Consider the following 27,753-nt stretch of genomic DNA (forward strand, 5'->3'; position numbering starts at 1 on the left):
TAATTCAGGGGCTGTAACTGTAAACCTTCCGGGGCAAAAAAAGACTTCGTCATTGCTGTTATTTTAGTTGGTACAATTGGTGGTCCTAGGTACCAATGTTGTACGCTGTAGGTACTGTGCTACTGTCGCACATTTAGATTGAATTTTAGCGCTGAACCGTCTACATAGTAGACGCATGCAAGTCGACACTTCTTGCCTCAAGGCTTAGACAGCACAAGCTGCGTCCGACTAATAAGGTTAAGAACGCCTTACCAAAAATAAGGTACCTGCCTTACATGTATGTAGGGGATGTTACTTTACGCGGTGCACACTTAACATATGTACTTACATACATGTACATATGTACATACTTGAGGCAACATCTACATTGACCGGGAAGCGGGCTGTAGCGGGCTGTAGATGTATCCACTAAAAAAAGGGTTACGGATTACGGGGCGGTCGGCCTTCTGTTGGAGAGCTGGTGCTTTCCATCCATAGGATTCTTAGCCTCTTGCAGCAGTGCAGCAGTGCAGCCTTTATGCCAAGGGTCTTTCCGAAAAGAGTCCAGGCTTTGTGCCCGAATCTGGCCAGTCCTTTTGCTCTAGTCTCGAGTCTCCAGTCAATTCTCTACAGCTTCTTTTTTCTCCTTCCTTTTCCTTCACATCCTCTTCCTCAGCAGCTCGAGGGTAACCCTGCCGCTGGTTCCTTTCTTTTTGGCCCTGGAGTAGAAGTTGATCTCAGTGTTATTGCTTGGTAAGTTCCACTTGCTTTTTTATCTCCTGCATCTCGTGACTCGTCGCATTCAATTCCGAATTAAAATCCCCTTGGACAATATTACGGTCATGGAAATTTAGCACCTATCACCGCCATGTCAGACGAGTTTGACAAGTTTGACTGGCCTTCGTTGCCTCACATGTCGTCAAAACTGTCATCTGTCATACAGCCTCTATTCTGTACCTACATCTACCTAGATCCCTTATCTTCGGATTAGATCAGTCATCCGGCATACATACCGCTTCCCCTGTCGAGGCGGCCTTGATCTTCAACCAACGATGCATCTTTGACTAACATATACTTCTCGCAGTCACCTATCTAATATTCTGCATTATCAGTAATCACTTCGTTCCCAACTGCCTCCTTTCAAAGACTCCTTTGAGGTCAGCAGGCTACTGCAGGAGTTCTCGAGAGAAAGAAAAAGGTATTCTACCATCGTTCTCTGCTAGAGAGTTGAGCTCGAGCCTTGCAAATCAATCATATTACGAACGACGCACATAGGAAGCTATTACGCTAGACTTCCTGTTGAATTGATTCGCCGACGTTTTAATTCCCATCGGTCTCTTCGCCCTGAAAAGTGCCACAAGTTGACCACGAATCCTCGCCGGGCTATTTAGCAATATCATCGACATCGCTATCACTCCAGCATTCTATTATATCAACTATAACTACAATTCCTCAAGGTTATATCATCGAGCGATAGTCTCGCCGTCGTTGCTTCATTGCTATCGTGCAAAGACCTGAGCATTTTTTTATTTGGCAAAGACACGAATATTAGCTTTTCGCTGCATCATTTAGCTACCGACGACCATTTACAGTTTCCCGAAAATTTGCTACGATATCTCACGAAACTCCCTTTAGAATCTACAACTTCAACGATATTACCAACATGAACCGAAACAGCACTCCGGAGGCCTCGACTGTTTCGTCACTCCGTCCGCCGTCGTCACGAACAGTCGCTACTAATAATCACCACCTTCGCGCATCTGCTGACATGGGCGCTCTTGCTGGTCCCGCGACGTCGAACCGTATCCGTCCCTCTTCGGACTTCTATGGCCAACAAGGCCAAGGTCAAGGGGCCGCTGATGCAGACCCACAAGACAAAGTGACCCAGCAATGGATTGCTGATATTGATCAGTACGAGACAACTCTGGAAGAAATGGCCGCCGCCACCCTGGATCAGGATTTCAAGGACGAACTCAGTGCTATTGAACAGTGGTTTCGGGTCCTGTCCGAGGCTGAGCGTACTGCTGCTTTGTATGCCTTGCTTCAGCAGACTACCCAGGTCCAAATTCGTTTCTTCATCCAGGTCCTTCAGCAAATGGGGAAAAACCACCCCATGTCTGGCGTGCTATCCCCGGCCAATTTTGACAAAGGTGTGTTTGGCAATAGTTCCATCCTATTTACCGTGATATAATACTAACTACCTTACTCTCCATAGATCCCATGTCGAACCGTCTAAGCGATGCTATGAATAAATTGAACGTTGGATCAGCTAGGAACTCGCTTTCGCAACCGCAAGCGTCTACTAAGAGACACTCTGGGCTTGACCCATCAACTATAAATGCTATGTTTCCTGATGCTGCGGCAGCCATTGCCACTGAAAAGGCCAAGTTTACCCAACAGACCGGAAACCAGCCTCCTTCAAACCGTAACAGTACAGCCGTAGATATTCGAAGCCCCCTAGGTGCACCAACCATCTCCGCGCCGACCGAAGGACTTGATCCCAATGCACAGAACCCCGCGTCGCCTTGGGTCAACAGCCATGACCAAAGTGGCTCGCGACCCAAGTCGTCATCCGGTCAGACTCCCATGGGTCAGTTTGTTCAGCCCCCACCTTCGGCAGGTTTGAGATCACCTCGACCCCAACTAGGCGGCAGCGGTAATATCCAAAGTACCACGCTTAATGCCCCAGATGGGTCGGCTAACGATTTGCCGCTTCTCTCGCCATACGCGGCTGGAAGTGGAAATTGGGCTTCAATGGTGAACACTCCTATGGTTCCGACATTTAACACTGGCAATTCCGCCAATCAGGCAGACATGGTGGCCAATGCGACGGCAATGAAGCTCGCGGCGTTATCTACAGTCAACAATCGTTTCGCCCTTGATGATGTACGCAAGTACCGGAGAGCCCGTTCTAACGACGCACCTGGTCAAAGCCAGAACTCTCTCCAATCTGGACACCAGGGATCAAATATCCCCGGCACAAACATCATCATGGTCAATGAGCATGGTCAGGTTCTGAATAGAGATCAGATGCTTGCCCTACAGAACCATCAGATCATGGGTGGGTTCGCAGCCCACAGATCTCGTCCAAACTCTCCTGGCATAGCAATGCAGGGTTTCGGGCAAGTGCCTTTTGCTTCTCCGCAAAATAACGGCTTCCTAAGTGCGTATGATAGCGCACAGAACCCGCTCTTGAACAACGGACTTGGTGCTATCAACATGGGTCAACTTGGTGTGGGTGTTCCCGAGGGTTACCTGTCTGACCACTCGGATATGGTTCGTGGCCGATCGCCCCGTGGACGCCGTGGAACCTCGAAGCCCCCGGAGGATCCTACTGACCCGACCCTTCTGCAAGATATACCAGCCTGGCTTCGAAGCCTAAGACTGCACAAGTACACTGACAATTTGAAGGACATGAAATGGACGGATCTGATTGAACTTGATGATAAGGCTCTGGAAGATCGCGGTGTTAATGCTCTCGGAGCTCGCAGGAAGATGTTGAAGGTATTTGAGCAAGTCAAGGGTAAATAATATTCGTCCCCTGCGCCTTTTTTTACAGAATTGCTAACACGTACACAGAGGCCAAGGCAGATGGCAAGCTGGGCTAGCCGCTGCAACTTAATAATGATGATATTCGCCCACTACGACTGAATTATCACAATTTGAAGATAGGATTTGAAAGAACGAAAACGAAAGAAAAAAAAGAAAAAAAGGCCGTTGGAATGAACTACGCTGAGGATCTTCGATATCTGCTCGGCATCCTAGTCGTGGCTTGAGAGATTTCTTCAGTCGAGAGATGAGAATAGAGTTTATATGAGCGGTTAGGAAAATATTTTGCTTTGCGCATCGGATAAAGGTTTGGACAACAAACCCAGGTTAAGATTTGATGGCCATGACGAAAGCTATAAAGCAGTCCTCTAATAGCAGATGAGGTTGTTGTTGTAAGGTATGCGTGTACACAGATTATCACTATTAAGACGTAAACATCTTTATCCAAAATGAAATATAAGGGTCTTCCAGCTGGAGGTGTCGTAATAAGCAAGCCAATACAATACGCCTTTAAAGCCATCAGAAGTGTATCTAATTAATAAGTGACTGCAGTGAGTTTACTTTGATATACTCTTTTCTTGCAAGCCACCACGATGGCTTATGAATTTACCCGTTTCCATTATTAGTGGCACCTCGGTTAATTGCATTCGAGTATGTAGATAAGCCGGTTTTTTAATTACAGGATGGGACTTGCCACTTAGAATTTCGAGCTAGTTAGTTGGTACATACTTTAAATCTTCACTTATATGCAGTGACCTTCTCTGCTTCTTCAACACGGTTTGCGATACCTTCCACTACTTACCCCCGCGGTTTTCTTCACAAGTCATCCGGAATGGTCAATGTCAAGCCTCCGCTGTTCATATCGACTGATTGGGGTTAGCTCGTTCTAAACACGCTGCGTGCCATCGGCCTCCTTCTAGTTGAGACCATCTAGGTAAACCAAGACGCCATCCCGTTCTCCTTTTTCCTCTCACAAGAAACTTATGCGGCACTTTATTATCTCACCATGAGTCATCCATTTTCGTCTACATTTGACGCCCTCCAGGCACACTTCACTCAAAAGTCAGACAAGCCAAATTCAACAAATCCTCATCCGGGAAGCACAATCCCGCCGCCTCCACAGACACAACCCTCAAGTTCTTCTCAAATTGCCCCAGATGCATCCCAGTACGGGAGGTTCAGCACCGGCCCAAGTCATATGCAAAATGCCTTTCACCCTTTACCAAATACAGCTGCGGGAGCGTTGCGGCCACAACTCAGTAGCAATGTCTCTATGCCTAGGTCGAGCTATCCAGCAATTCAACCTTATCCACCCCGGGAGATTCGACCTCTTCTAAGGAAAGAAACACCATTTATGATGCATCCGCATCCGCCTGTTCATCCTAATACAGCTAACTCACAAGGCTGGGGGTTTCCTTTGAGTAGTGTGTCGAGAGATGTACCAAACCCTTATCCACCCCTAGGGGCTCCTCGTAATGAGGGAAGTCTCCCCCAGTCGCAAAGCTCAGCAGGCGGCTCACACAGCATGCCAGTCAACACAACGATCCAAGTGATGGCTGTAGAAGACGAAGCAGATCCGATGGATTCCGCTACCGACGCGCTTCTAGAGCGACAGAATCACCTCAACTCGGAAAATCCCATGCCAAAACTCCGTCCTATGCGTGGGCTCATCAGAAAGTACCTCCGTGCTGATGTCAAGCCAGATCGTCCTCGAGGTGGCCACGGTGGCCGAGGCGCTAAGAAGCGAGGACCTCGGAAGGCTGCCGAGCCAACTGGCGATATTAAATATCGCCTTAATATGGCATCAAATGCGTACATGGATGGGCGTATTGATGAAGCCATCGACTTTGTAAATGATGCTATTCGTATAAATGCTGAGACTTATCGGGCTTGGGTTCTCCTGGCTTCGTTACGCCAGGAGAAAGGTGATAGAGAGGGTCATTTCCATGCACGGCTATTCGCCGCGCATCTACAGCCAAAAATCATAGACGAGTGGCTTCAATGCGCAGAGCTAGCCATCTCCCTTCGAGAGGAATCTCCAGAACAGGCAGATGAGTATCTCGACAACGCTGACAAGCTTTACTCGAGGGCCCTAAGAATCGACAGCAAGCATAGCGGAGCACGTCATGGGAGGGCCGCGGTACGTTTTGAAATGGGCCACCTTAAGTCAGCAGTCAAGGACTATGCCGCTTTAGTTGAGCAGTGCCCGTTCGATATATATGCCATCCGTAGTTACGCTGAAATATATGTTCTGCTTGCGGACACCGGAAACCCCCGGTTTGCGGACGGCCCTGGAAAGGCCATAGAGGCATATCGACGCTGTATTGCCCACTTTCGAGGAAATGGTTTCGACCTTCAATATCCCTTTGACTGGCAAGACATCAAAATCTTCGTCGAACTTCTTGCGTATATTGAACAGTTTGAGGATGCTATTCGTGAGCTAAGATCATTATCAAGGTGGCTCCTAACTCGATCGGATGAGACGTTTTGGGATAACCAAGGGGATGACTGCGAATGGGATGAAGATAGCACGCGGCGATTAGAAGTAGAAGAGTATCAGGATGGAAAGTATCCTGCTTCATCTTACGGCAAGGGTCTTCCACTGGAACTAAGAGCAAAACTTGCTGTGTATCGCCTCAAACTTGGTCAAGAGGATGAAGCTATGGTAAGACTACATACTCTAGTGTTGCTATTAAGAAAGCTAACATATATCAGCGTCACTTAGCGTTTATTGATCCGGATATTCTCAATACGCCTGAACTACTCCTAGAGCATTCGCATCTCATGATTGATGCAGCTTCAGCATTGTACGAGGCGGGTCGCCTGCCCATGGCCTTACGCTTTTATGAACCGCTCCGAGAACCTGACCTTCTTGATACCGAGTCTCTTATCCGGGCAGGTCAGTGTTATTTGGACGCGGGAGATAAAAGACAGGCCGAAGAATGTTTTACAACTGCCATCGATCAGGATGAAGCTAATAGCGAGGCTTGCATCGATGCACGCTACGAATTAGCAAAGATGTACGAAGCCGCAAGAGAAGAAAGAGAGGCTTATATCCTTGTAAATGAAGCCATAAAACTACAGGAGGCCCACGATCAAGCTCGTGAAGAGGCCCGTGGAGACGACGAAGATTTGGGAGAGGATAATGATGAAGGTCGGATGTCAGACGATGATACTTCGCTACTCGAAACTGCATTGGGGCGTGTCACTGGAGAAGATATAAGTGCAAACCCAAAGAGAGTCAAGCGTCTACTCAAACCAAAGGGCGAGAAACCGAAGCTAAAACCGAAGTCAAAGCCGAAGGAACGCAGACCTAGAGCACAACCAGATCCATCAAGGAGACGGCGCAAGGTGTTTGGTCGCACTGATGAAATGCAATTGGAAGAGAGGAGAAGGGCGGACGAACTATCCGAAGCATGGAAGGTCGTGCGTGACTCACGGGTTTCGACTGAAGCTGATGCTAATGGCCCATCCAATGCATTTTTATCCGCAGCTCGACTCCTTGTTGATGATTTTAGATCGTACAAGGATTTCTATAGTTGGGATAAGTATCTAGCGCATCTTGGCATAAATCAGGCCCGCGAGAAGGTCGAAGCCCGAAAAGGAAACCCAAACCTTCTAGCTATGGCAGAGCGTCTATCCAACAGTAAGTTGTATGTCCAAATGGTAACGAGCCTATACTAATCCAAATATAGACCTAAATCCGGAGGACTCTGGCGCCGAGAAGCAGGTCAAGGTAGCCGTGAGCTATCGAGGCGTCTCCTTTGCTGAGTGGCTTGATCTTTTCCTCGAATATGCCATCGGTCTGGCCCAAGTCGGGAGATTTCAGGATGCTTATAAAGTATGCGAATCTGCTCGCGATACCACGATATTCTCTAAGTCTAAGGAGGACGTGTTCTTAATACACGTAACATGGGCTGGTAAGATCCTCCTCTCGAATTGTAAGACGGACCATGGCTAATACAATACAGCATGCGCATTACGTAGTAGAGACGAGGAGACGTGTGTAGCCACAGCTCGTTGGCTCATGAGGGAGTATCAGTATGATACAGATCCTTTCCGGATGTTCTCTACCTTGTCCAGGTTATGTCCATCGCCAGCATCATGGTATGCCTCTGGTCCCGTCCAGAAGTATATGCTACGACAGATCAAGCTCATGGACCGCGCTATTACCGCGGCGGCAGGGGCTGAAGACAGCGGGGACGAAGAAGGTGTACCTAGCGGCAGGGTATACCCAAGTAAGGAGTTGGACATCACGTTGCTAATGCTTTACGGACACATTTTGTTCATATCGAACAGCTTTACTTACGCATTAAGTGAGTAAAAAGATACCCATAATGATCTGTCGATTTGTAGGCTACTAGGATACTGACACCGTTATAGACTACTTCATGAGAGCCTATACCCTAGATCCGACCAACAGTATGGTTATTCTTAGCGTGGGTCATTGCTATGTCCACTACGCATTGAAGAGGCAAGCCGAGAACCGGCAATTCCTCCTAACCCAAGGTTTCTTATTTCTACACCAGTACTACGAGCTCAAAGTAGCCTCGCCGAGCGCGGCGCAGAGGCAGGAAGCCCACTACAATCTCGCGCGCAGCTACCACGCCATCGGCATCCCGCATCTTGCCGTGGAGTACTACCAGCGCGTACTCCAGGATGTGCCCGACGACTCCGGAAACGGCATCATGGGCAGGGACAACCTTACTCAGGAGGCGGCGTATAATCTCCAGCAGATTTACTGGGCGGGTGGTGACGTGGAGGCTATTAAGGGGATCGGGGAGAAGTATTTGGTCCTTTAAGCATGGTAATACGTTGTAGGGAGGGTGATGGTTTGTGTCGGTTTTGATGGTATTATGGAATACCTTGGAGTTAGCCGAGATAGCCAACTTATGTTAATTGATACCCACGGCTTTATCGCCGAACATTACCTTCTACCCCTTTTGGCCACGGTTGTTACTCTACCCGCCGATTGATAAGCTTCCGCGTCACTTTATATACCTAATGAAGCAACTCTAACGGTGGGATACTTGATTCTTACTGTGTATTGGTTCGAATAGCTAATGCAAGAGACAGATACCTCGTCTGGTGAGGCTCAAGCTTCGAAAACGACGCCTGATTTGGTAAACTAAGCGTCATTGTATGACAGACCTAAGAAGTCGATCCGAATTCCCGGATCGAGATGCTAAGGGGAGTAACCCTGGACCCCATATTATTTGCATTGGTTATCTCTCGAGGTAACGTGGAGTAGCAGAGGAGGTAAGGTACAGTAACAGGGATCGAGACGTGTAAACGTCAACTCTGATCATCGTTCTAGGTAGGTATTATCATCATCGAAGTAGACCAACGTGACGAGCTCCTTTACCCTTTGCCCTTTCAGCAATAGTCTACCAGAAAGAGAAACGTAAGGGTAGTTATGTTTCAGAGTTACATACTGAAGAATGATGCTGATGACATCGGACTGACGACATCCATCCCCAGGAACGGCAACGGCCCGGGCCCGTGCCCCCTTCTCAGCCCTACGGTCGACACCGTAGCACGGTGTATTTGCTACGATATAAACGGCCTTGATGGATTCGGCTCACTGTAACTCGTTTATCACTATGTATTATAACGAGTTATATCGAGATGCTTACTTACCTCTTACCCGTCGCGCGGAGCTTTGACCCCGGCGGTCGTCACGGTATCCCACACGTTGCGATATCATGACTACATTCGCACGGTCCCCTTTGTGATAGATGTCCAATTCACCCTGGACTGGACCCAGACACGCGGCGCCCCTGTAAGCCACGATTCTTCATCGCGATGAGTGCGCCGAGTCTTGATATCAGGATTACGAAATCAGTCTCATCACGACGCACGTCTATGACTTCATGACGGACGACTCCTGAATATCGATAATCTCACCGCTTTGTTCCTGCTGGGGTTTGGCGAGGATATAAAGAGTCGAGTTTGTCTTCGACGACTTCTCTCTCAGTCCTTAGAAACATTACTGTATCAACATCAACATCAACATCAATAACACACTCATCAAACAATCAACGAAAACGGCTATCATCACAGCAATTTTCAGCCCAACTCTTAGTCAGCACTCGTTCGACATAGCCACCATGCCGCAGTACAAGACCGGCCAGACCGTCCGCTACAAGCCCGTCGGCGGCCCTGACTCCAACACCTCGGAGAGCACGGGCAAGATCATCGATGTGATTACTGAGCCCGGCGTCCAGGCCGATCGCAACGTCCAGGCTAGCTCTGACGACCCGCGCTACGAGGTACGTTGTTCCCCCATATGACCCCTTTAACTTATCCCTGTTCTTTCCATATACTACCTACCTAGGGAGGAGTAGTGCTAACGGGTTGGGTTGGTGTATATAGATTCAAAACGACAACACGGGCAAACTTGCATCCGTGTACGAGAAGAATATTCTCGGTTCTGCTTAGGCGAAAGCGTCGGCTTGAGATGACGTTCTACTTGTCGTTTTGGGATGTTGGATTTGGGATTATGTTTGTAACTTACTGGGTAGTGTCGGATTGGTGCTCGATCGTTTTGGGTGTTGCTACTATTAGCGATTAGACTGCCATAAAGCGATAAATACGAAGTTCATTGCCAAAAGCTGGTTATCTTCGTAGACAACTTTTGGCGTGATTTAGTTTCGTTGCTAGTGAATTAACAGTCCCTCGTTTTAAGTCGAACAATTTTGATGACACTTGGGTTTCCAAGTCCCCTACCCGAACCGACTTATAGGACGTCCGAGGTTATTTATAAGTAGGTACCTAGGTAGGTTAAGGTAATAAGCCAAGGCACATATACTCTTAATAACAACCCGAAACTACCACACAAAACAACATTCACGCACATCACCCACACCTTGCAAAAACAGCCAAGCAGCAAGAAATCTGATCGTATTCACATCACCATGCTCATGTTGAGAAGTAACAATTAGCCGTCCCTTTCACACATCGCCCGACCAAAGGCCGCGCTCTCTAAAATTCCAAGCAACGTCCTTTCGTCCGGCAAGCGTAGCAGCAGCAGCAACAGCAGCAGCAGCAGCAGCGAATATATACAGCAGCGCGGGTTTGCTTTGCTATACACGAAAAAGACTAGTAGTTTAGAGGTTATACAACCCAGCCAACCCAGCGGGCAAGAGAAAACACCAGGCTCCCTTTTCCCCCTTCCCCGCCGCGCCCCCAAGGGCCGGGGATGATGAAAACTTTGTATGCAACCATCACTTTCCATTCCTCACCACAATCGTTCGGGAGGAAACAAACTCGCAAGATCGCAAAAAAAAAAACACACGCACACACCGTGTCGTCGGCTCGGCTCGGGCAGTAGACTTCGTAGACGATGATTGGACGGACATTGGTGTTGGAACAGACCCGGACGTACAAAAGAGAGGGATATGGGTATGTACCTAATCAGAAAAAACAAAAAACAAGATTCCCAGATAGGTATTGGTATGGTATGGTATGGTATTTCGTCATGATGAAGATGAACGATGGATGGTATGGTATTTAGAAACTCTCCCGCGTCTCCCATTCTTCGCCCCTGAACCGCCCGCACCGGGATGAGGTGTTACATAAGACGCGACAAAAATCAAAAATCAAAGATACACAAGCGAATCTTCTTTACTCCGAGCGCCCTACACCGATGATGATGTTGTTGTTAAAGGTTGGGGGTGCCGCAAAAGAAGAGGGCAAAAAAAAAAAAACTAAAATAAACAGAAAAAGGTCGGCCGAGAAGTGAAGATGAATCAGATCAAGATGAAAAAAACACGAACACGATTTGTAGCCTATACAATCAACAGAGTAACGCGATGGAGAAACGCCGGCCTCATGCGAATACTTGTGAAACGAAGAATACGGCAACGGTCTACACCGTGCCTCGAAGGCGTTGCTTGCGGGCTAACCAGTCCCCAAGCATATTATCCAATTGCTACATAATCGTTAGTCCAAAGTCAACAGACACTATTAACTATTAAAAACCGTGTGGAAACTCACCGTCGTAATTTCAGCTAATCTTGCGTTCTGCTCACGGAACAGAGAGCCAATAACAGGATGTTCGGGGCCCGCGGGCGTCACGTCGTTCTTGTCGTAGACGATGACCAGCAGATCCCGGATATCGGAGCCCGAGTCGAAGAATGCGCGAAGGCTGGCGTCGTTCCAAGTCGGCGTAGTCGCTGCTGACGTCGATGTCGCCACCGAGTCTTGCTTTCCGTGAGTCCTGTTCTCCGTATCCACTAGCTCTGGCGATGGAGATGATGCAGGGGAAGATTGGCCTTCCTGACTAGAAGTATCGACCATGAGAGCGGGTGGGTTCGATGACATGACGGGTGAGACCTGAACAGGAGATTCCGAGAGCCGCTCTTCGCCGGCAGGGCGTTGGGGCTTTATCGTTTGGTCACTGAGCTCCGATGCCGCCGTTTGAGTGCTGATATAACTATCTGGATATGCTCCCGGCAGAGTTGGTCGCGTTTGCTTCGTCTCGGGAGGCTGCTGTGTGAGTTCCGGAGGTGTCCTAGTTGGTTGTGACGCAGTTTCATCTTCCTCGGGCGAATCGAAGTCATCAAGTTCAAGTCTTGACTTCGCCTTGGTAACCTTCTGCGGCTTGCTTTCCTTCGTGACGGCCGACTTCGAGCTGCCCTTCTCGTTCTTCTGAGATGATCGGTCTGGACTTTCAAGCCGATCAGACTCCACTATCCTCAGTGTCGCCGGCGGTACGTTCGCTACATTGTTGCTTCTGGCTTCTGACGCCAGCATGGGACCGCGCTCTGAACCAGCCTGTGACGGCGCGATAGCAGGTTTGCGAGTGGGCGAAGGGTCGGTCCTGGGCTGATTTTTCTGAAGTTTGCTTGTGTTCCGCTGAGGTCCGTTGGCCTTTTCAGGCGACAGGTCCGCATCGGCTACGTGCGCCTCCTCCATATCCTTCTCCGTCATTTCAGCAGTGGCATCCAGGGACCTCTTGCCAAACGAATCGTCGTCATCATCAAGGGACTTTTTCTTATCCTTCCTCGAGAAGAAACTCCGAATCGCGCTTGGCTTCTTTTCTTTCTCCTTCTTATCCTTCTCTCGCTTCTTCTTATCATCCTTATTTCTGTCAGGCGTAAGCTCTTTATCCAAACTTGGTCGTTGCCGCAGTGACTCCTTCGAGTCGCTTGAGATCCGCGGCTCGTTATCATCCCGTAGCAGACCAGGAGTCAACGTGATCTTCTTAGTCTCTATCGTCTCATCCTTAAAGAAAGAATCCGTGTTCCTAACAGTACCGTTCCTTGTAACCCGCTCGCCCTTAGGATCGAAAATGTCGCTGCTATCCCTGCGGTTATTTTGAACAGGCGACAGCGTATTGTCCTTGTCATCGGTCTTAGTGGAATCCGATTTGACCTGTTTCTGTAGACCCTTAGGCTTGAGCGGTTCCACCTTTGCGGATTCATCATCATCTGAGACATCATCGGTAGACCCTTTCTGCTCTTGCTTCTGTTGCTGTGAACCTTGCTCTTCGAGTTCCTTTTCGCTATCGTCCTCCTCCTCGTCACTGGAAAACTCGGGGTCGGAATAATCAACATAAGTCGGAGCCGTGAAAGTGACAGTTTTCTTTCTTCTCCTTATGGCAGTCTTTATAGCAGTGCCCTTGGCCTTCTCTGCCTGGTCGCCAAGCATTGTTGCCGATAGCTAATTCGCGATTAGAGTCAAATCCTTAGTCTCTTTGAGAATAATTACATACGTCAATGTTCCGATGCTTGTTGAGACGTGCCAGCCTTTCGGTAGGCGTCTCGATGTGTTCTGCTGGTAAGTATCCTGGGAAAGAAACGTGAGTCTGGAGCTGGGCTTCGAATATACCAATGGCTCATACCTATGCTACTATCCTTGACCACCCTTACAAGCCACCAGTAACTATTACTATCGTCTAGTAGCACCATGGTGTCGCCTTTGGTAGCATTGGCCTGACCCTCGACCGTAGCGACGAAAGTATGGAGAGCGTAAACGAACTCGAAATCGATGTCCTCTAAGTCTTGTAAGTCTTTACCACCCCAACCAACATCAAGGAATCTAGTATTAGTGGCCAAAGAAATATTGTCATAATCATAATCATCATCATCCTCTTCGGAGGCATCATAAGGAAGTAGATAATATGGCGAAATGGCGAATTGTTCCTCGTCTAGCTCGGTCTCGGTGGTTTGTGCGCTCGATTGACGTTTCAAAGAGAAGTTCACGGTCTTTGATTTTGACTCGGAGGTAACGCGTTGGTCGATGTCCCCTTTTTCGATATGCCGCCCTGTTTCATCTGCCAGAGCCGTCGTGTTTATTTCCTACATGCTCGATTCGGATTCGGGTAGTGACAGGTCGTCCGGGTCTTCGGTATGGTTCGCGCGGTCGGTCGATCCGTTATACTCACCAGGAAAAGGATGATGACGATTTGACTTATAAGCAGAAGCCTTGCTTGCCTGCTGATCTGGGGGTTGTATAGATGGGTGTTCAACGGATTCGAGACACGGTAAAGGTAGTCTCATCTCGCTGGGTGCTGGAAAATTGAGGGAAACGGAATGCAGGGCCAGAGGACGTAGCGAGTCGACGCGCCGTGGCCAAGCAGGAGGCGGAAGGGTGTACCCACCATCTTCAATTGAAGGAGAGCTCGAAATCTTATCCATCATGTCATCATCCAGGCCATCATCCGCGTCGGCGTCCATGTCGCCATCGTCGGAGCCATTCCCCACGACGCCTCCATTCTGCGCCATTGCGAGCGCATCTTCGGATTGCATCCTGTTGCCATTCAAGGAGTTCGCGAGTTGTTCGGCGTATTGCTGCAAATCGCTACTGTTATCACCATCGGTCCACGAGATCCTAGGACTTCGAGCTTCCTCGCCAGCCCTATCGTCTTCAACTTCGCGCAAAGTCTCAGCCTGGTGCGGCGCGAGTAATCCGTTCGACGCTGCGTTCGACGAAGGAGATTTGTATTTCTTAGCAGAAGGCGTGTCTTGACTTTGTAGATCAATAGTGTCTGTAGAATTCGAAAGGACCAAAGTATTAGCATAGCCACAAGGAACAAACAATTCATAATTTTTTATTGTAGACAAGGGGTCAGCCGGGTGTTGCATTGTAATAATCTTCCCAAAATTTCCCCCTTCTCCCCTTAGCCCTTTTAGAGGCTGGCAGGCTTGTATGTAGATCCGACTCACCTGCGCGAATCATCTGGGGTCTGGTCATGGCTGCTATTTTTCCAAGAGTCCGCGGAATCAATTCCCACGGATCAGTGTTAAATGAACTTTGATATGGGTCTGCCCTTTCATAACAGCAATCGATAATGCCTTATCCTAAAATTTATTCCAACCTTGTGCTGTCTTGTGCTGTCTTGTGTTGCCTTGTCTCCCTCTTCCCTAGCCTCTTCCACAGTTCTTGCGCCTGGGTGGTGGATTATCGCAAGGGGTTGGGGGTTAGAGCTTGTCGGGAACGCCTTGACCACAGACCAATCCAGTGCCCACCTAACTTTATTTCCTAGAAAGTCGGCACCCAGTCTGCCAGTACAAAGATCGGCATGCGAGGGATTGAACTTGGTGCAAATCTCGGGCCAATTGTGTCGAATTTTGTCGTGTGTTCGATTCTAAGAATAGATGGTAATATGACCATTGAAGGGGCATAAATGAGCGGGATGTGGTGAGATGAATTGGGGAGTATTACGGATTACATATGCCATGAGAAAAAAAAAATCTTGGTTATCAGTAAGGTCTGACTACTAGACTCGGAGAATCGCTGATCAGATACAACGAAAATGCGAAAGGAGGCCCTGCAGATTGCGGTCCAATTCAGGTTGGTCTGAAACAAGGTACTTGGACAGGGCCCGCAAGGGGGGTCTGAATGAGTGGGCGTGGCAGACGTTGGGATGAAGGCGACAAATACATAGGTTAGTTACATAACCTAGTACTTTTGCAGTTAGCAACTTAGTGGGGCTACACAACCGAGATAGGTATTGGCTACCTGATACAGGCCTAGCGCATTCCTTAATTCCCAAGTAGACAGTACAATAATAGCAACTTTATCCTCTTCCCGCCCCACATCGTCGACGTGAGGGCTAAATATAAGTTTCTTCCCCATACCTGCATATTCGTGTCACATACATGAGATACGCAACAAGCAAACGTCAATGGTCTACACTCGGTACATAGATCTCATCGTTCAACTAATATATTCGGTTGTCATAATTGGTACGCCAGTCATAGCCCCATTTACTTCACTCCCCACCATTCGCGATGGCATTGCCTTCATACTTTGAATATGACTAAGAATATTGGGATTATAATGTTTATAGCCTTTTTTTTTGAAGCTATAATTAAACAATCTTCAATATCTATTAACTAGTCTTATGCATAACTTCGGGTTTTTTTTCTCGTTCATAAAGCGACTTACAAATGCAGATCTCGAACTACCTGCAGCTAAAAAACAAATTGTAGTAAAGTATGCCTATAGCCTAATAGCTCTCCCTGCTAGGGCTGTAATTACCAAGTTTACCATACCTGAACAATTTGTTATGTCTTTCTTGTACGACAATAGTGTATCGCTGGCATGTGAATCGATCATTCATATGCATATTATTACGCTATTGCCAGCAGCAAACCAGACGATTCATTCCAAGGAGCTATTCGTTCGCTGCATACGAGCGAAACAATAAGCCTACAGATCTATTCCATATGATAGGCAGCCAACTAGTTAACGATCTAATGTCGTTGTCTCTACTTACTATGTATGTAGATATGAAAATATTCCAACCTTCTTGCCCCTGCCCCCAAAGCCCTACCTACCTACTTATGGTATAGCCTAGCGGTTCCTGCGTTAGTGCGGAGCGTGGGCCTATATCGTGGAGAAGGCCGAATCGGCGACCAAGAGTTTCTCGAATAGGGACCTACTCGTAGACAAGCCCCATTTTACATAGCTTCGTCAACTTGGTGATGTATGAACGGAATGCACTTCGTAGCCATAATTAAAACCTCGGCCAGGTCTCGTTAACAAAAAAGTTTAAGAGAAGGTGTCTGTCAGTTATTAACTACATGTTTTCGAACAAGTTTGTTGACAATTGTCAACTTTGCTGTGTAATGGCATTAGGTGATACCTCTAAGACGTAAATGACTGTGTCGACACTTTGTGTTTATAATTAGGTATTCATTCGATATTACAGAGTTTACATACTGGCTTCTAGTACCGGGCCGGCCTACGCCAAAGAGTCCGGGTGTGGCTGATGTCTTGACATCATGGACTCACTCAAACCCACGAAACAAATTCAAGCTTTAACAAGCATCTATTAAGGATAGGTATTATAGTCCACCTCTAAGCCAGTCACAATAGCCAAAGCCCCACAATGGGGAAGCCGCGCGTAATATACTGGTTTCGAACAGACCTTCGGCTACATGATTCTCCCGCCCTAAGAGCGGCTCTTGACCTAGATCCCGTTGTCTTGTGGCCTATCTTTACGTGGGATCCTCACTATGTATACCGCGTCAAAGGAGGAGTGAACAGGTGGCAATACTTGTGAGCTTCAGGTTTCGAATGTTGAATCCGTGAAACCAATCACTAATGTTACTAGACTCGACTGTCAGACTGACCTTTCAAAGTCCATTCAGGACCTCAATCCCAAGTCCAAGCTTTTTGTTTTGCGCGAAGCACCGCAAACACTCTTCCCCAAACTGTTTAAAGCGTGGAATGTAACGCACCTAGTATTTGAAAAGGATACAGATGTCTATGCCCGAGAAAGAGATAGAATCGTGGTGGCGTTAGCAGAAAAGGCTGGCGTTAAAGTAATCTATCGGTATGGACGTACGCTTTGGGATAGCGATGAGGTTGTTGCTAAGCATGGAGGAAAGCCAACTATGTCTATTACCCAACTTCAAGCCGCCGGGAGGAGAGTTGGAGAGATACCTCGACCCGTACCCACACCAGAGTATCTTCCAGATCCAGGAGATATGCCCGTAGACTTTGAACAAGGGAAACCGGAGCCGGAACCGGATCTTAATGCCCCACACCGGAGTGAGATTGATAAGACCTACTCACACGTTGCAGGACCTAGGGGAGATTTTGCTATTGCAACTCTTAGGGAGCTTGGGTTCCAAGACACGGCTACTACACCGCACCGTGGTGGTGAGACAATTGCTCTAAAGCAACTGGAAGAAATCTTCTCAGACGAGAAATATGCAGCCACTTTCCAGAAACCGAAGACCAGTCCTGCGGCTTTCGAGCCGCAATCAACGACCCTCCTATCACCGATGCTACACTTCGGTGCACTCTCGCCACGCCTCTTCTATTGGCGGGCGCAAGATCTGGTCGAAAGGTACGGCAAGGGAGCATCTACACCGCCTGAAAGTCTGACCGGTCAACTGTTGTTTCGGGATATGTACTTCGCGGCTCAGGCAGCAATCGGATCTCCTTTCGGTGAGCATGTTTCCAAGTGGCTCTTGACCCCATTAATATACATGCAAGCTTCTAACTCTAGTATTACAGCCCAAACTATGAATAATGCATACTGCCGGTTTATTCCTTGGCACTTACCCTCAAAAGTAGGGGAAACTGAGACAGGCAGTAATGCAATTAGCGGCAAGTATCATGTTGACTCTGCACAAGCAGAGGAATGGTTCCTACGTTGGAAAGCAGGTGTAACTGGGTTTCCGTTCGTTGACGCTTTGATGCGCCAGCTACGCGCTGAAGGATGGATTCATCACCTGGGGCGTCATATGGTAGCTTGTTTCCTCACTAGAGGTGGATGTTATGTACATTGGGAGCGCGGAGCCGACGTTTTTGAAGAGTGGCTGATCGACCACGAACCGGCTAGCAATGCTGGTAACTGGCAATGGATGAGCTGTACTGCATTCTACTCCCAGTACTTTCGTTGCTATAGCCCCGTGGCTTTCGGACAGAAGTGGGATAAGAAAGGTGAATTTATAAGAAAATGGGTGCCTGAGCTGAAGAACTTAGACGCAAAGTTTATTTATGAGCCGTGGAAGGCTAGTGAAGCAACACTGGACGAAGCCGGTGTGAAAATTAAAGGAGACGGACTCCACGAGAGAACGGATGGACATTATCCAACTCCGATGTTTGACTTTGGAGAGAGGAGAAGCGCATGCATTGCTGCAATGAAGAGGGCATATTCTATTGGGCTATATGGAAATGATAGCAAAGTCAAGGACGGGACATGGAGGGGATTATTTGAGAAGGTCGGTGAAACAGAAATGGAAGGTTCTAGTGACATCCAAGAGGGAAGTGGAAAGGGCGAACTCAAGCACACAAATCAGGACATAGTGGTTAAGGAAGGTCCGATGGATAGGTTTGCTAAGAAACTGAAGAGGTGAAATCAATGAAAGTTTCCTTTTCAAGTCACTTTTCACTTTTTATCCCACAAGCCTTCCATTACATTAGGGTTTAGCCCATCTGGTGAGATGTTTTATAAGGAAATTTTATACCTATCTTGTTTATATGATGTATAAAATAAGAGCAGCGTTTACCATATCGGTTTTCATGATGAATATATTGTTGTTGGCCCCCTAGTTCATGCTGTTTCCTTGTGGGCAGTAACTGATTAAGAGTCTTACCACACATGCGTTGTAAGTTGCGATTCAGACCGAAAGTTCCACTAACATCTCTACATTGTTGCTCTTGAGGTCCTTTCTACCTTCCACGTAAGGACCTGCTTACACGAGAGTTTGTCCTGGCAATTGCTAAAATAAGAAAGGTTAACGATCAATGACTATGTGCGTTTGTCTATTGTTCAACCTCTTGCGGCATAGTCAGCTAATGAGCAATATCTTATTAACATCCGTTGTCAAAATATCGTCACACTTCCACAAACAGGCTGTTCCTGACGTACTTATCTTGGACATTGTCCCAGCCCGGTATCAAGCAGAAATTAATGTCTTATCCATTTGACTATTTGTACAAAGCTATTGCTCGGCTACAAATATCCTCTTGATATCGTTATTGCAAAACCCTTCCACAGTAAAGTACCCTTTAATAGCGGTGGCATCTCGTGATGACAACTAAACAATCTAGGCAACTTCGCGGCGCATTTTGTCGCCAAGCCAAAAGACGAAACACAACCACTAGCACATTTTATCATAGAGTAATCAGTCATAGCCGGCAATATCAAAAGGAAAGGGACGCTATATCGGCCCCGGCCTTCACTATGGTGCATTACTCGAGCTATGATGATGGTCCTGCGCGGGCTTTGCAGCAGACGATGCTCCCTCAGACCCCAGCGTCGCCACATATCTTCCAACACACTACATTCTCATACCCCTTGGGTGTACGACCTGCCTCCCTCAGCGAGATTTATGGCCTGGCTTTGGGAATATGTTTCCTAGTCCTGCTTATGGGATGGCTTCTCTTGGTAGGTATACGAGTGGGCATTAGATCCTTAGCTACGAAAGGAGGCAAAGCAACCCGGAATATGGACCTGGAGTGCTGCCACATACCGGAGGAACGACCCCCAAAAGAAGATAGGTCCCTCTTATCTAAGTTGAGAAAAGTATCGGCGGAAGATCTTATCAAATCGGCCTGGCACAAGACCACAGATCTTGCTACTAGCATTGAGAGGGATGCATGCGAGCTTAGGAGAACAACGCACCCCCCACACAGGTTAGACGAGGAGGCGGTTCTTGGTAATACGGAAAGCAGTGGAACTAAGGGTAGTGGTTCTTTTTTACGCAGAACATGCCGGACAGCGGATGTGCTGTCTGTCTAGAGGAGGAACTGAAGGTCCGGCATAGGACAAATCGCAGGATCCTACGCCTGTTTCAGCGGTCGGTGGACGTTGAAGAGCTGTGAGGGACAAGCACTGCTAGTGACATCGATGAGTAAATCTTGGATGCAGAGGACGGGGGCTTGGTTGAAGAATAGCGCTCCTACGGCCTGCCAGGGTTTCCAATCATTCATTATATGCGTCCCCCCCCCTAAAGCGTTTGATATGGGTACAGAGAGTCCCGGAAGATCGTGTTTAGCCCCCCCTGCTTTATTAATGCGTAATAAGTAAGTCTTTCTTTTTTCGATGAATGAGCTCGTTCCAATTACGCCCATCTCTAGGTGGTCAGGCCGTCTATTGGTGTTGTTTCTGTTGTACAGGTGTAGTAACGCTCGCGAATGTGTTTTTCGTCGAGATGATCCCCTCTAAAGCTACCATCCAGCTTCCCTTCATGCTTTCCTCTTCAGCTCCTGTGATGCTTGCTTCAAGCTCCAGTTGCACTCCTCGTAGGCCCTGCCAGCGCCGAAACCCACTCCCACAAATGCGGGCCACGCTCTTCGTCGGAATAAGAGAACTGAGAAGACGACACCGAATCCGAGACCGAGCGATGACTTTATGAGCATATTGGAAATGCAGCGGTCCCACTATTATACCCTCGTATTAGCGACCCTTATGCGACAACGGTAGACTGAGACTAAGAGTAGTAGTATCATACCTTCTCGTTCAAAAGTGCCTCGCTCACAGGCCTAGAGACCGTGCTAGGCGGCGCAGGGACCGAGCCGTCCGACATGGTGTTAAGGACTAGAATAAGAAAGTATTAGTTTCAATTAACTAGGGGATTGAAAGGTTAATGAGCTCATACATTCGAAATTGGGTATTTCTTGTGTATTTCTTGTGTATTTCTTAGAGGGTTTGGCTGAACTATCGTTATTTCGACAAATATTCTCTTTCGGCACAAAAGCAATCAGGTCATTGACGCAGCTTGATCGGCTTGTGTTCCCTGGTACCCGAAGGCGGTGAATACATATAATTCCTTATTAGGTTAGTAATAGCGGCAGAATTTGTGATATTTTGGAGATCGTGGGGAGTTCCACAAAAAAAAGTTGGAAGCTTTTAACTTACTGCATACCTCGAGTGTCGCGACAGCTTATAATATAGCATTCAAGCACCTGGCAATGCTAATAGTGGTTCAATTACAAGATGGAGGTGGATAGTGACTTAAGGGTAAGCTGAATTTATATGCCGTGCGCTTTCATACAATAAATACAACACATTTAGAACTAATACATAACATCTAGTCGCGTCGGCTTGCTCTAATCAAAGCTGTAAGATCTCTCGATGAAGATGGAACGATTGCGCTACCCGACAAAATCCGTAGACTTTGGGTTTTACTTTCAGCGACAAAGGGTACAAGATTCCATGGTGTAGAAGAAAATATATTACGATGGCTATTCAAGAATATGAGCGGCAAGACCGAGGATGCTGAACAGGTCCGACGGTATCCTCTTACCTGGTCTCTTTTGAACCATGTATTTTCCAAGATCCCGCCGCAAACACTGGGAAGGTCGCTCGCCTCTCTTAGATTCGTCTCTATTCTGCATCAGACCATAAACGATATCACCACGGCTCGAAAACCTTCTCATGTATCGTCAACTCAGACGAATGGAATTACCTCAGATAAACCGAAAAAGAGGAAGAGAGACGACGGATTTCCTTCCGACATCGAGGAGCTTCGTACTCCGCAAGGTTGCATAAAGTCGGCTGCTGAATTGTTTGGGGCTTTAGGTAGTCTCCTTGATCAGGGAGCTCATCGCATAGGACTTAATGCTTCAGAACGAAGAGTCGGAGCCGAGCATATAAAATCGCTCTTCTCTTCATCTAACGAAGAAACCAGGGATATCGCTGCAGGGCTACTTCTGACCTGCGATCGCTCACTGGGCATTCTCGAACATGGCCTTTCCGGAGATCAAGAATCATGGGTCGGGATTATCACTACTCTCTGGAACCTCCGCGTTCATAATAAAGACGACAGCCTTGAGTTTGCCAGACATATATATGTGCCTATATGTTCTATTCTGACGAGGCTACGTGGCCTTGCTGGGGTGACGCCTGTGGAAGTGACTGACGATGGGGCTAGGAGACTCTGGATTCGACAGCTCGAGCGGTTCTTGAATGCATACTTCATTCGCCCTGCAAGGCATACGTTCGCGACAGACGAAAATGTTGAGGTAATAGAGGCCTCTCTGGACCTTGCAAAGAGAAACTTAGGCGGCTCCGCCATCGTTACATGGGACGTAGCAGCAAGGACGCCCCGAGATTCGAGTAATCCGAAATCGAAAGCTGAGCACACGTTATGGGCTCAGAACGTCTTTACGGTCTTACTCAAAGCTATCCAACCTTTGGAACCTTTAGTTCGAAATCAAATCATCATTCAACTATTAGATACGGCTATCCAGGCAAACTCGGTTCCAAACACCACATCTCTACGGACCGTGTGTCGAGAACATGCGCTTGGAACGGATGAAACTGACTGGAAACTAATTTCTAAGGCTCTTGCCTGTGATGCTGATGTGTTCCTCACGGATGATTCTCTAATTGAGGGTGTTTTCAACAGAATAAGTTCTATTTCAAGCCATGATCTTATTACAAGAGAAACTGTTGTCAGAGATGTTATTCTTCCCTTAGAAGACGCCTTCGCAAAAGCGCGAAACTTCTCAGGATTTATCCAGAAATGGTATGAATGTCTTAGTGAGAGTGCTGCCGACTCGTTGAGCCAATCAATATGGGTTGATGCCGAAGTTCGACATCATTTGGCTAGGATTTTGCAAAGCACGTTAACTAGCACACAGTTGCTCCGTGTCTTAGAGCGCCTGGATTCATCAGACGCTCTTAGCGGGGCGCTCTTAGTTGTCCTTGATGGGATCTCAGCGGGAATCACCGAAGAGGATTTCATTAGGAGTGCTGATTCGAAGATTTTTTCTGCGCTTTTTGAAGACAAGAATTACAAGGATATTCCGTCTTCGATTTTGTCATTAAGATGGCGTATTGCCGGCCGTATGGCTTCTTGGGAGACGTCAGAAGAGGTTGATCGGCTTTGGGTTGAGTTGAAATCGGCTCTCAAGCGCATTCTAAGGAAGGGTCTTCTATCTGACCCTGAGACCTTTGAAGCATTCGGCTATTCTTACAATGTCTGGTTGGCTAACTACCCGGGAGGCAAGCATCACGCGGATCTTGCTAAACTCACGCGTTCATTTCTTGAAAGAGTCATCTCTGAAATGAAAACCAACGTCGATTCCTCTGTATCACGGCCTTACGTAGACTATGTGTTTAGATTCCTACCAAGGCTTGCCGATATACCGAAAAGAGACGCCGCTGACCTCAGAGATCTCATTGTAGATATGTTTTGGCAGACCGAACAGCATTTTATAGTTGATAAGGACACGCTCCTTAGCGACGCTCTACGGCCCCTCCTGCATAACTTCGATTGCGAAGATGATGAAGCGTTGATTGATTCTCTCATATCAAAGCCACTTGATAGCCTTGACGATACAGGAAATCAGCCAGGCTGGACGCAACCGCGGGGCCTCTCGATGCTTTCGATTCTCTTAGACTTCCCACGCGAAGCCTTGACGAAAGGGCGGCGAAAGCGCATCATGTCTTCATGGAAAAATTGGAGATCGAAAATAGCCAATCGTGCATCGCAGGATTCACTATTCGCAGTAACTGTGCTTAGGTTGTTAGTCAAAGTAATGCAGCAACCAACATTTTACGAAGTAAGTAGCTGCTCCTAAGTCGAAGCACTGATACTGACGATTTTATCAGGATATGGAATTTGACGATCTCGTTTACATATCTTCTAACATGTGGCAAGATGACAAAAACGTTGTTGCTCTAATTGAGAAGCTCATCGACCTAACATTGCGGTTAGCAGCAATGCATATCCACTTATATCTCTCGCAAAGCTAACTTCACTCTAGGCAAATGGTTACTAATACCGATGGGCCTTCCCTAGCCTACTTGACCGAGGCGTCGAACTTTGTGAAGAGCCTTGAGCCAAAGACATCGAAATACACAGCTGCTCAAATACTTCTGGTGAAGAGCATAGTCTCCACACTACACAACTCCTCCAGCAAGTCATATATCTCAAGTATCAATGTGGATGAAATCGTGCGCAAACTGGAACGACAGGTACACACCAGCTTGACTAGGTTTGCGTCCGAGAACAAACAAACGGACCTGGCTGCGGAAGATGAGTCTACTATACTCTCACTTTCTATAACGCTAAGCGGGGCGGCATGTATTGCTGATGCCTATGAAGAGAGGCGGATTGAGCTCACAGATAAGACTATCCACCAATTGGAAAGTATAAGTACATCATACATGTCTAAGAAAGTCCACATTGGCTGGAAGCTGCGGGCGTTCCTTTTCAGAAACCACCCAGATCGATACGATTTATTAGGCTTATTTACGCAGCTAGAACAAGCATCTACGACGGTTGATGAGGATGTCGTATATGATTTGGTCGATGCCTTTGTGAAGAATCGTGGTCAGCCCGTAAGGGGTCGGCTGCTTGGTGAATTAATCGGCAGTGGGAAGCTGGCCGGTGGCGCTATTGGACCCCTCCTAGCTGTTAGGAGGCTTGTCGAGCTGCGTCATGGTGAGTTTTCCTACAATTAATACTATCAAACAAGGCTATGTCTAACATCATTTTAGGACCTGGTACCTCATCCTCTAGTGTTGAGGCCCAAGATACTATTGACTTTGGCGTCGTACATGAGCGACTTGCCTCTCTACTAGGCCGGGCGGAATCTCTCCAACACTTCAAACAGTTGTCTGAGATCTTACTGCTGCTTCTTGATAGGCACGCTAACTCTATGGCTCAGTTCAATATCGAGGCAACACTAAGCAGTGTTGTTCATGTATGCTCACGGACGGGCCCTAAAATACAGGACCATAAAGCAGCAGGAGAGATTTACGATAAGTTATACCGATTAGTGGCCCTTATACTCAAACGACACCGGCTTCGCTTGACGGGGCATTTCCCGATCCTGCTTGCCGCATTGCGAGCACTCCTTGCTACTTTACTGGCCGACCCTGGTCTCGATAAAGCAGATGCAACATTCTCGCAAGCTCGTCCACCATGGCTTGGATCTCACCTGCAGTCGAGACACGCAGAACGGTTCACTCGCCTCCTCACGCTTATATGCGAGCCAAGTGCGGCATCGGTGGCCCGCACGCGGTCAAACGAATTAGATTCCGCAACAGACATTGCGAAACGGACAGCGGGGCAGGACATGTTCACTATACTGGAGTTATATATCAAACTGCAGCTTGAGGTGAACGTGCCACGAGACATTAGAAAGGCTCTCGAGCCGGGCGTCTACTCAGTCCTCGACATCACGCCACAGGGATGCAGGAGGGTACTAAATGAATCCCTAGATGCGAACGGGCGTGCCATATTTAGGGAGATGTTTGCGAATTACAAAAAGTTTGGGAAGTGGACTGGTGTCTAAACCGAGTCTCGCCATCCTTAGGATATAATTGGTGTGGCCAGCTACTATAGATACCCCCTTCACACCATCAGCCCGAATATAGAATCGAATAGCCAAGAGATGTGCCCGCAGGTGGAGTAAGACGCCGGGAAACCACACCGCAACCATAGACTAATCTGCTTACCTATATTATTGAACATATCCAGCCATGTCAAGAGAATGGCTGTTATAGCGCTGCGGCATAACACACTCGCCGCGTAAGCATATAATCTCAAAGTCCTGAGGGGAAGTTCAGCTCAAGACTCCTACGAGTCAACATCAACATCCTCGGAGATGCTATAACGAAGGCCTGTTTTCCAATTCTTTAGTCAGTCGTAATACGTATCACAACCTAGGAATACGTAACGTCATTTCTGCGGGCGACTATCCACTTGGCAACGTTGGTCATAGTTTAGTTATCAACCACGAGGCACGAGAGTTCCGCCGAGACATGATGTTGGTGCAATGGGGCTTATCATTGCGCCATAGGGATAGCTCGTGCGTATGTAGGAGGTATGTATGTTAGGTAGTTCAAGCACCTAAGCACATGTCGTAGATATGAAAAGTATTGGACCCGCTGATCTGGAGACGTCCACACCGAGATCCGGAACGGGACTACTGCACCAAGCCGAGGCGGACCGGCGGCCACTTAGTGGATCGATTATTCCAGCCTTATAGCTCTGTCTTGCAGGCATCTCACTCCGCCATCGCATCGTAATTACCTACGTCGACCAATCTATTAACGAAACTAGCATTTCAATTAGTCAAGATGAACACATCTCCATTTGTCAAATCCCGAGTTTTTTCTCCTTCGTACTCGGGCAGCCGCTTAGTCCGCGGAGAAGAACTGGAATAACATGGTTCATCATCAGCAGCAGCCAGCTCCATGGCCTAATTTCGAAATAAGCCAGGGCGTTTATTAAAGATGACAGCTTGGGACCAATTAAATGCTAATCCCGAGGGTTGCAAATTAGGCATACTCGGGTTAAGCTACCCGCCTCGATTAAATGCTCAAAACCCATTGCGAGATGCGAAGAGCTCCGGAAAGCTCGCCGAGGACATGGCGAACTAGAGCGATCGCCAAGGGCGCGATGTCCAGGGGAGGACCCTGTCTCGTGATTTATAGTTTCTTTCTACTTACCTGCCTACCTGTCTCGCGACACGCCGAAAACTGGCTTGCATAGGCCGAACTATAGGTACTAGCTTCGACTTTCTAGAAGAGCCGGGCCGATTCGTATTGTCCGGACGGGCCAAGAGACAATGCCGGCGCGTGGCAAAGATGGCACCGGGCCTGGATCGCGAAAGCTTAGATTGATTTGATTTTACTATATCGTCGCTAAAGCGGAACCCTCTTCTCGGCGACGAGTCTACCGAAGAGAGAACTTGATGAACTTGATATGCCCAATGCAGTATAGCAGCTAACGTTCGCGGGTCACCTCGACACGTGGTGGATAGCCCAACCGAGTCTAGGTTTGAAGAAACGTTGCAGACATATACCGAGATCCTTGGTTGATGGCGAGAAAGCTCGCAGGACCTACTGGTTTGAGGATAAGATCGGCAAGTTCCTCAGTTCATTTATGTCGGCCGCGTCTAGCAGATGATATCAGCCCGGCACTCCAACCAGTTATTTACCATAGTATTGGATTTTGCGCCAGTATCGGCTGTATTATTAACTGCGTCCTTACCCTTCACGAACCACCTCGTCGACCCATCCAGCCATCGTCAGGTTGGTAGTAGTCGGCAATGGGAGGTGGACAAATCAAAACGTAAGATGCGTAAACATGGCTTTACCGAGCTCTACGTTCGTCTCCCCCTCCGTCCCCCTTTGTCCCCCTTTGTCCCCCGGACGTGAGAAATTCGCTCCGGGTTGCCTCGGTGTTCAAGTTGTCTCGAATGTCGACTAGAGGATACTACTAGATGAGAGTGGCTTGAGTGGACATGAGAGATGCTTCGGGGCAATGCCGCGGCAAATCCGTGCCGTTTACA

General features: G+C 47.8%; 8 protein-coding genes across 8 annotated transcripts; 6 read left to right on the plus strand and 2 right to left on the minus strand.

Annotated features, from left to right (window-relative positions):
• The first annotated feature begins 1,062 nt into the window (after positions 1 to 1,062).
• F4817DRAFT_334161 (protein VTS1) lies at positions 1,063 to 4,047 on the plus strand. The gene is made up of 3 exons (XM_049302861.1): positions 1,063 to 2,129; positions 2,195 to 3,502; positions 3,559 to 4,047. The coding sequence occupies exons 1-3, from the start codon at positions 1,643 to 1,645 to the stop codon at positions 3,585 to 3,587; spliced, it is 1,824 nt and encodes a 607-aa protein (XP_049160245.1). The 5' UTR covers positions 1,063 to 1,642; the 3' UTR covers positions 3,588 to 4,047.
• A 210-nt stretch (positions 4,048 to 4,257) lies between these two features.
• On the plus strand, positions 4,258 to 8,465 carry F4817DRAFT_334165 (TPR-like protein). Its single transcript, XM_049302862.1, has 5 exons — positions 4,258 to 6,193; positions 6,244 to 7,174; positions 7,224 to 7,448; positions 7,500 to 7,844; positions 7,912 to 8,465. Exons 1-5 carry the CDS (start codon positions 4,535 to 4,537, stop codon positions 8,328 to 8,330), a joined length of 3,579 nt encoding a protein of 1,192 aa, XP_049160246.1. The 5' UTR covers positions 4,258 to 4,534; the 3' UTR covers positions 8,331 to 8,465.
• A 913-nt stretch (positions 8,466 to 9,378) lies between these two features.
• On the plus strand, positions 9,379 to 10,141 carry F4817DRAFT_67276 (uncharacterized protein). Its single transcript, XM_049307748.1, has 2 exons — positions 9,379 to 9,800; positions 9,904 to 10,141. Exons 1-2 carry the CDS (start codon positions 9,639 to 9,641, stop codon positions 9,967 to 9,969), a joined length of 228 nt encoding a protein of 75 aa, XP_049160247.1. The 5' UTR covers positions 9,379 to 9,638; the 3' UTR covers positions 9,970 to 10,141.
• Positions 10,142 to 11,081: 940 nt separating this feature from the next.
• On the minus strand, positions 11,082 to 14,727 carry F4817DRAFT_364382 (uncharacterized protein; the record flags this gene model as incomplete). The annotated part of the gene is made up of 6 exons (XM_049306745.1): positions 11,082 to 11,461; positions 11,527 to 13,194; positions 13,247 to 13,320; positions 13,376 to 13,807; positions 13,919 to 14,521; positions 14,700 to 14,727. 6 exons carry the CDS (start codon positions 14,725 to 14,727, stop codon positions 11,399 to 11,401), a joined length of 2,868 nt encoding a protein of 955 aa, XP_049160248.1. The 3' UTR covers positions 11,082 to 11,398.
• Positions 14,728 to 16,726: 1,999 nt separating this feature from the next.
• F4817DRAFT_334169 (Cryptochrome/photolyase FAD-binding domain-containing protein) lies at positions 16,727 to 19,171 on the plus strand. The gene is made up of 3 exons (XM_049302863.1): positions 16,727 to 17,040; positions 17,096 to 17,937; positions 18,007 to 19,171. Exons 1-3 carry the CDS (start codon positions 16,871 to 16,873, stop codon positions 18,849 to 18,851), a joined length of 1,857 nt encoding a protein of 618 aa, XP_049160249.1. The 5' UTR covers positions 16,727 to 16,870; the 3' UTR covers positions 18,852 to 19,171.
• A 90-nt stretch (positions 19,172 to 19,261) lies between these two features.
• On the plus strand, positions 19,262 to 20,393 carry F4817DRAFT_67319 (uncharacterized protein). The gene has a single exon (XM_049307749.1). It carries the CDS (start codon positions 19,529 to 19,531, stop codon positions 20,237 to 20,239), a length of 711 nt encoding a protein of 236 aa, XP_049160250.1. The 5' UTR covers positions 19,262 to 19,528; the 3' UTR covers positions 20,240 to 20,393.
• A 292-nt stretch (positions 20,394 to 20,685) lies between these two features.
• F4817DRAFT_314806 (uncharacterized protein) lies at positions 20,686 to 21,026 on the minus strand (the record flags this gene model as incomplete). Its single annotated transcript, XM_049300453.1, has 2 exons — positions 20,686 to 20,880; positions 20,952 to 21,026. 2 exons carry the CDS (start codon positions 21,024 to 21,026, stop codon positions 20,686 to 20,688), a joined length of 270 nt encoding a protein of 89 aa, XP_049160251.1.
• A 410-nt stretch (positions 21,027 to 21,436) lies between these two features.
• F4817DRAFT_358002 (Urb2/Npa2 family-domain-containing protein) lies at positions 21,437 to 25,749 on the plus strand (the record flags this gene model as incomplete). Its single annotated transcript, XM_049305975.1, has 5 exons — positions 21,437 to 21,460; positions 21,535 to 24,009; positions 24,059 to 24,159; positions 24,214 to 24,893; positions 24,950 to 25,749. The coding sequence occupies 5 exons, from the start codon at positions 21,437 to 21,439 to the stop codon at positions 25,747 to 25,749; spliced, it is 4,080 nt and encodes a 1,359-aa protein (XP_049160252.1).
• Between the last annotated feature and the right edge of the window lie 2,004 nt (positions 25,750 to 27,753).

This window comes from Daldinia loculata (assembly GCF_022478755.1).
Source record: "Daldinia loculata strain CBS 113971 unplaced genomic scaffold F4817scaffold_17, whole genome shotgun sequence".
Classification (NCBI taxonomy): domain Eukaryota; kingdom Fungi; phylum Ascomycota; class Sordariomycetes; order Xylariales; family Hypoxylaceae; genus Daldinia; species Daldinia loculata.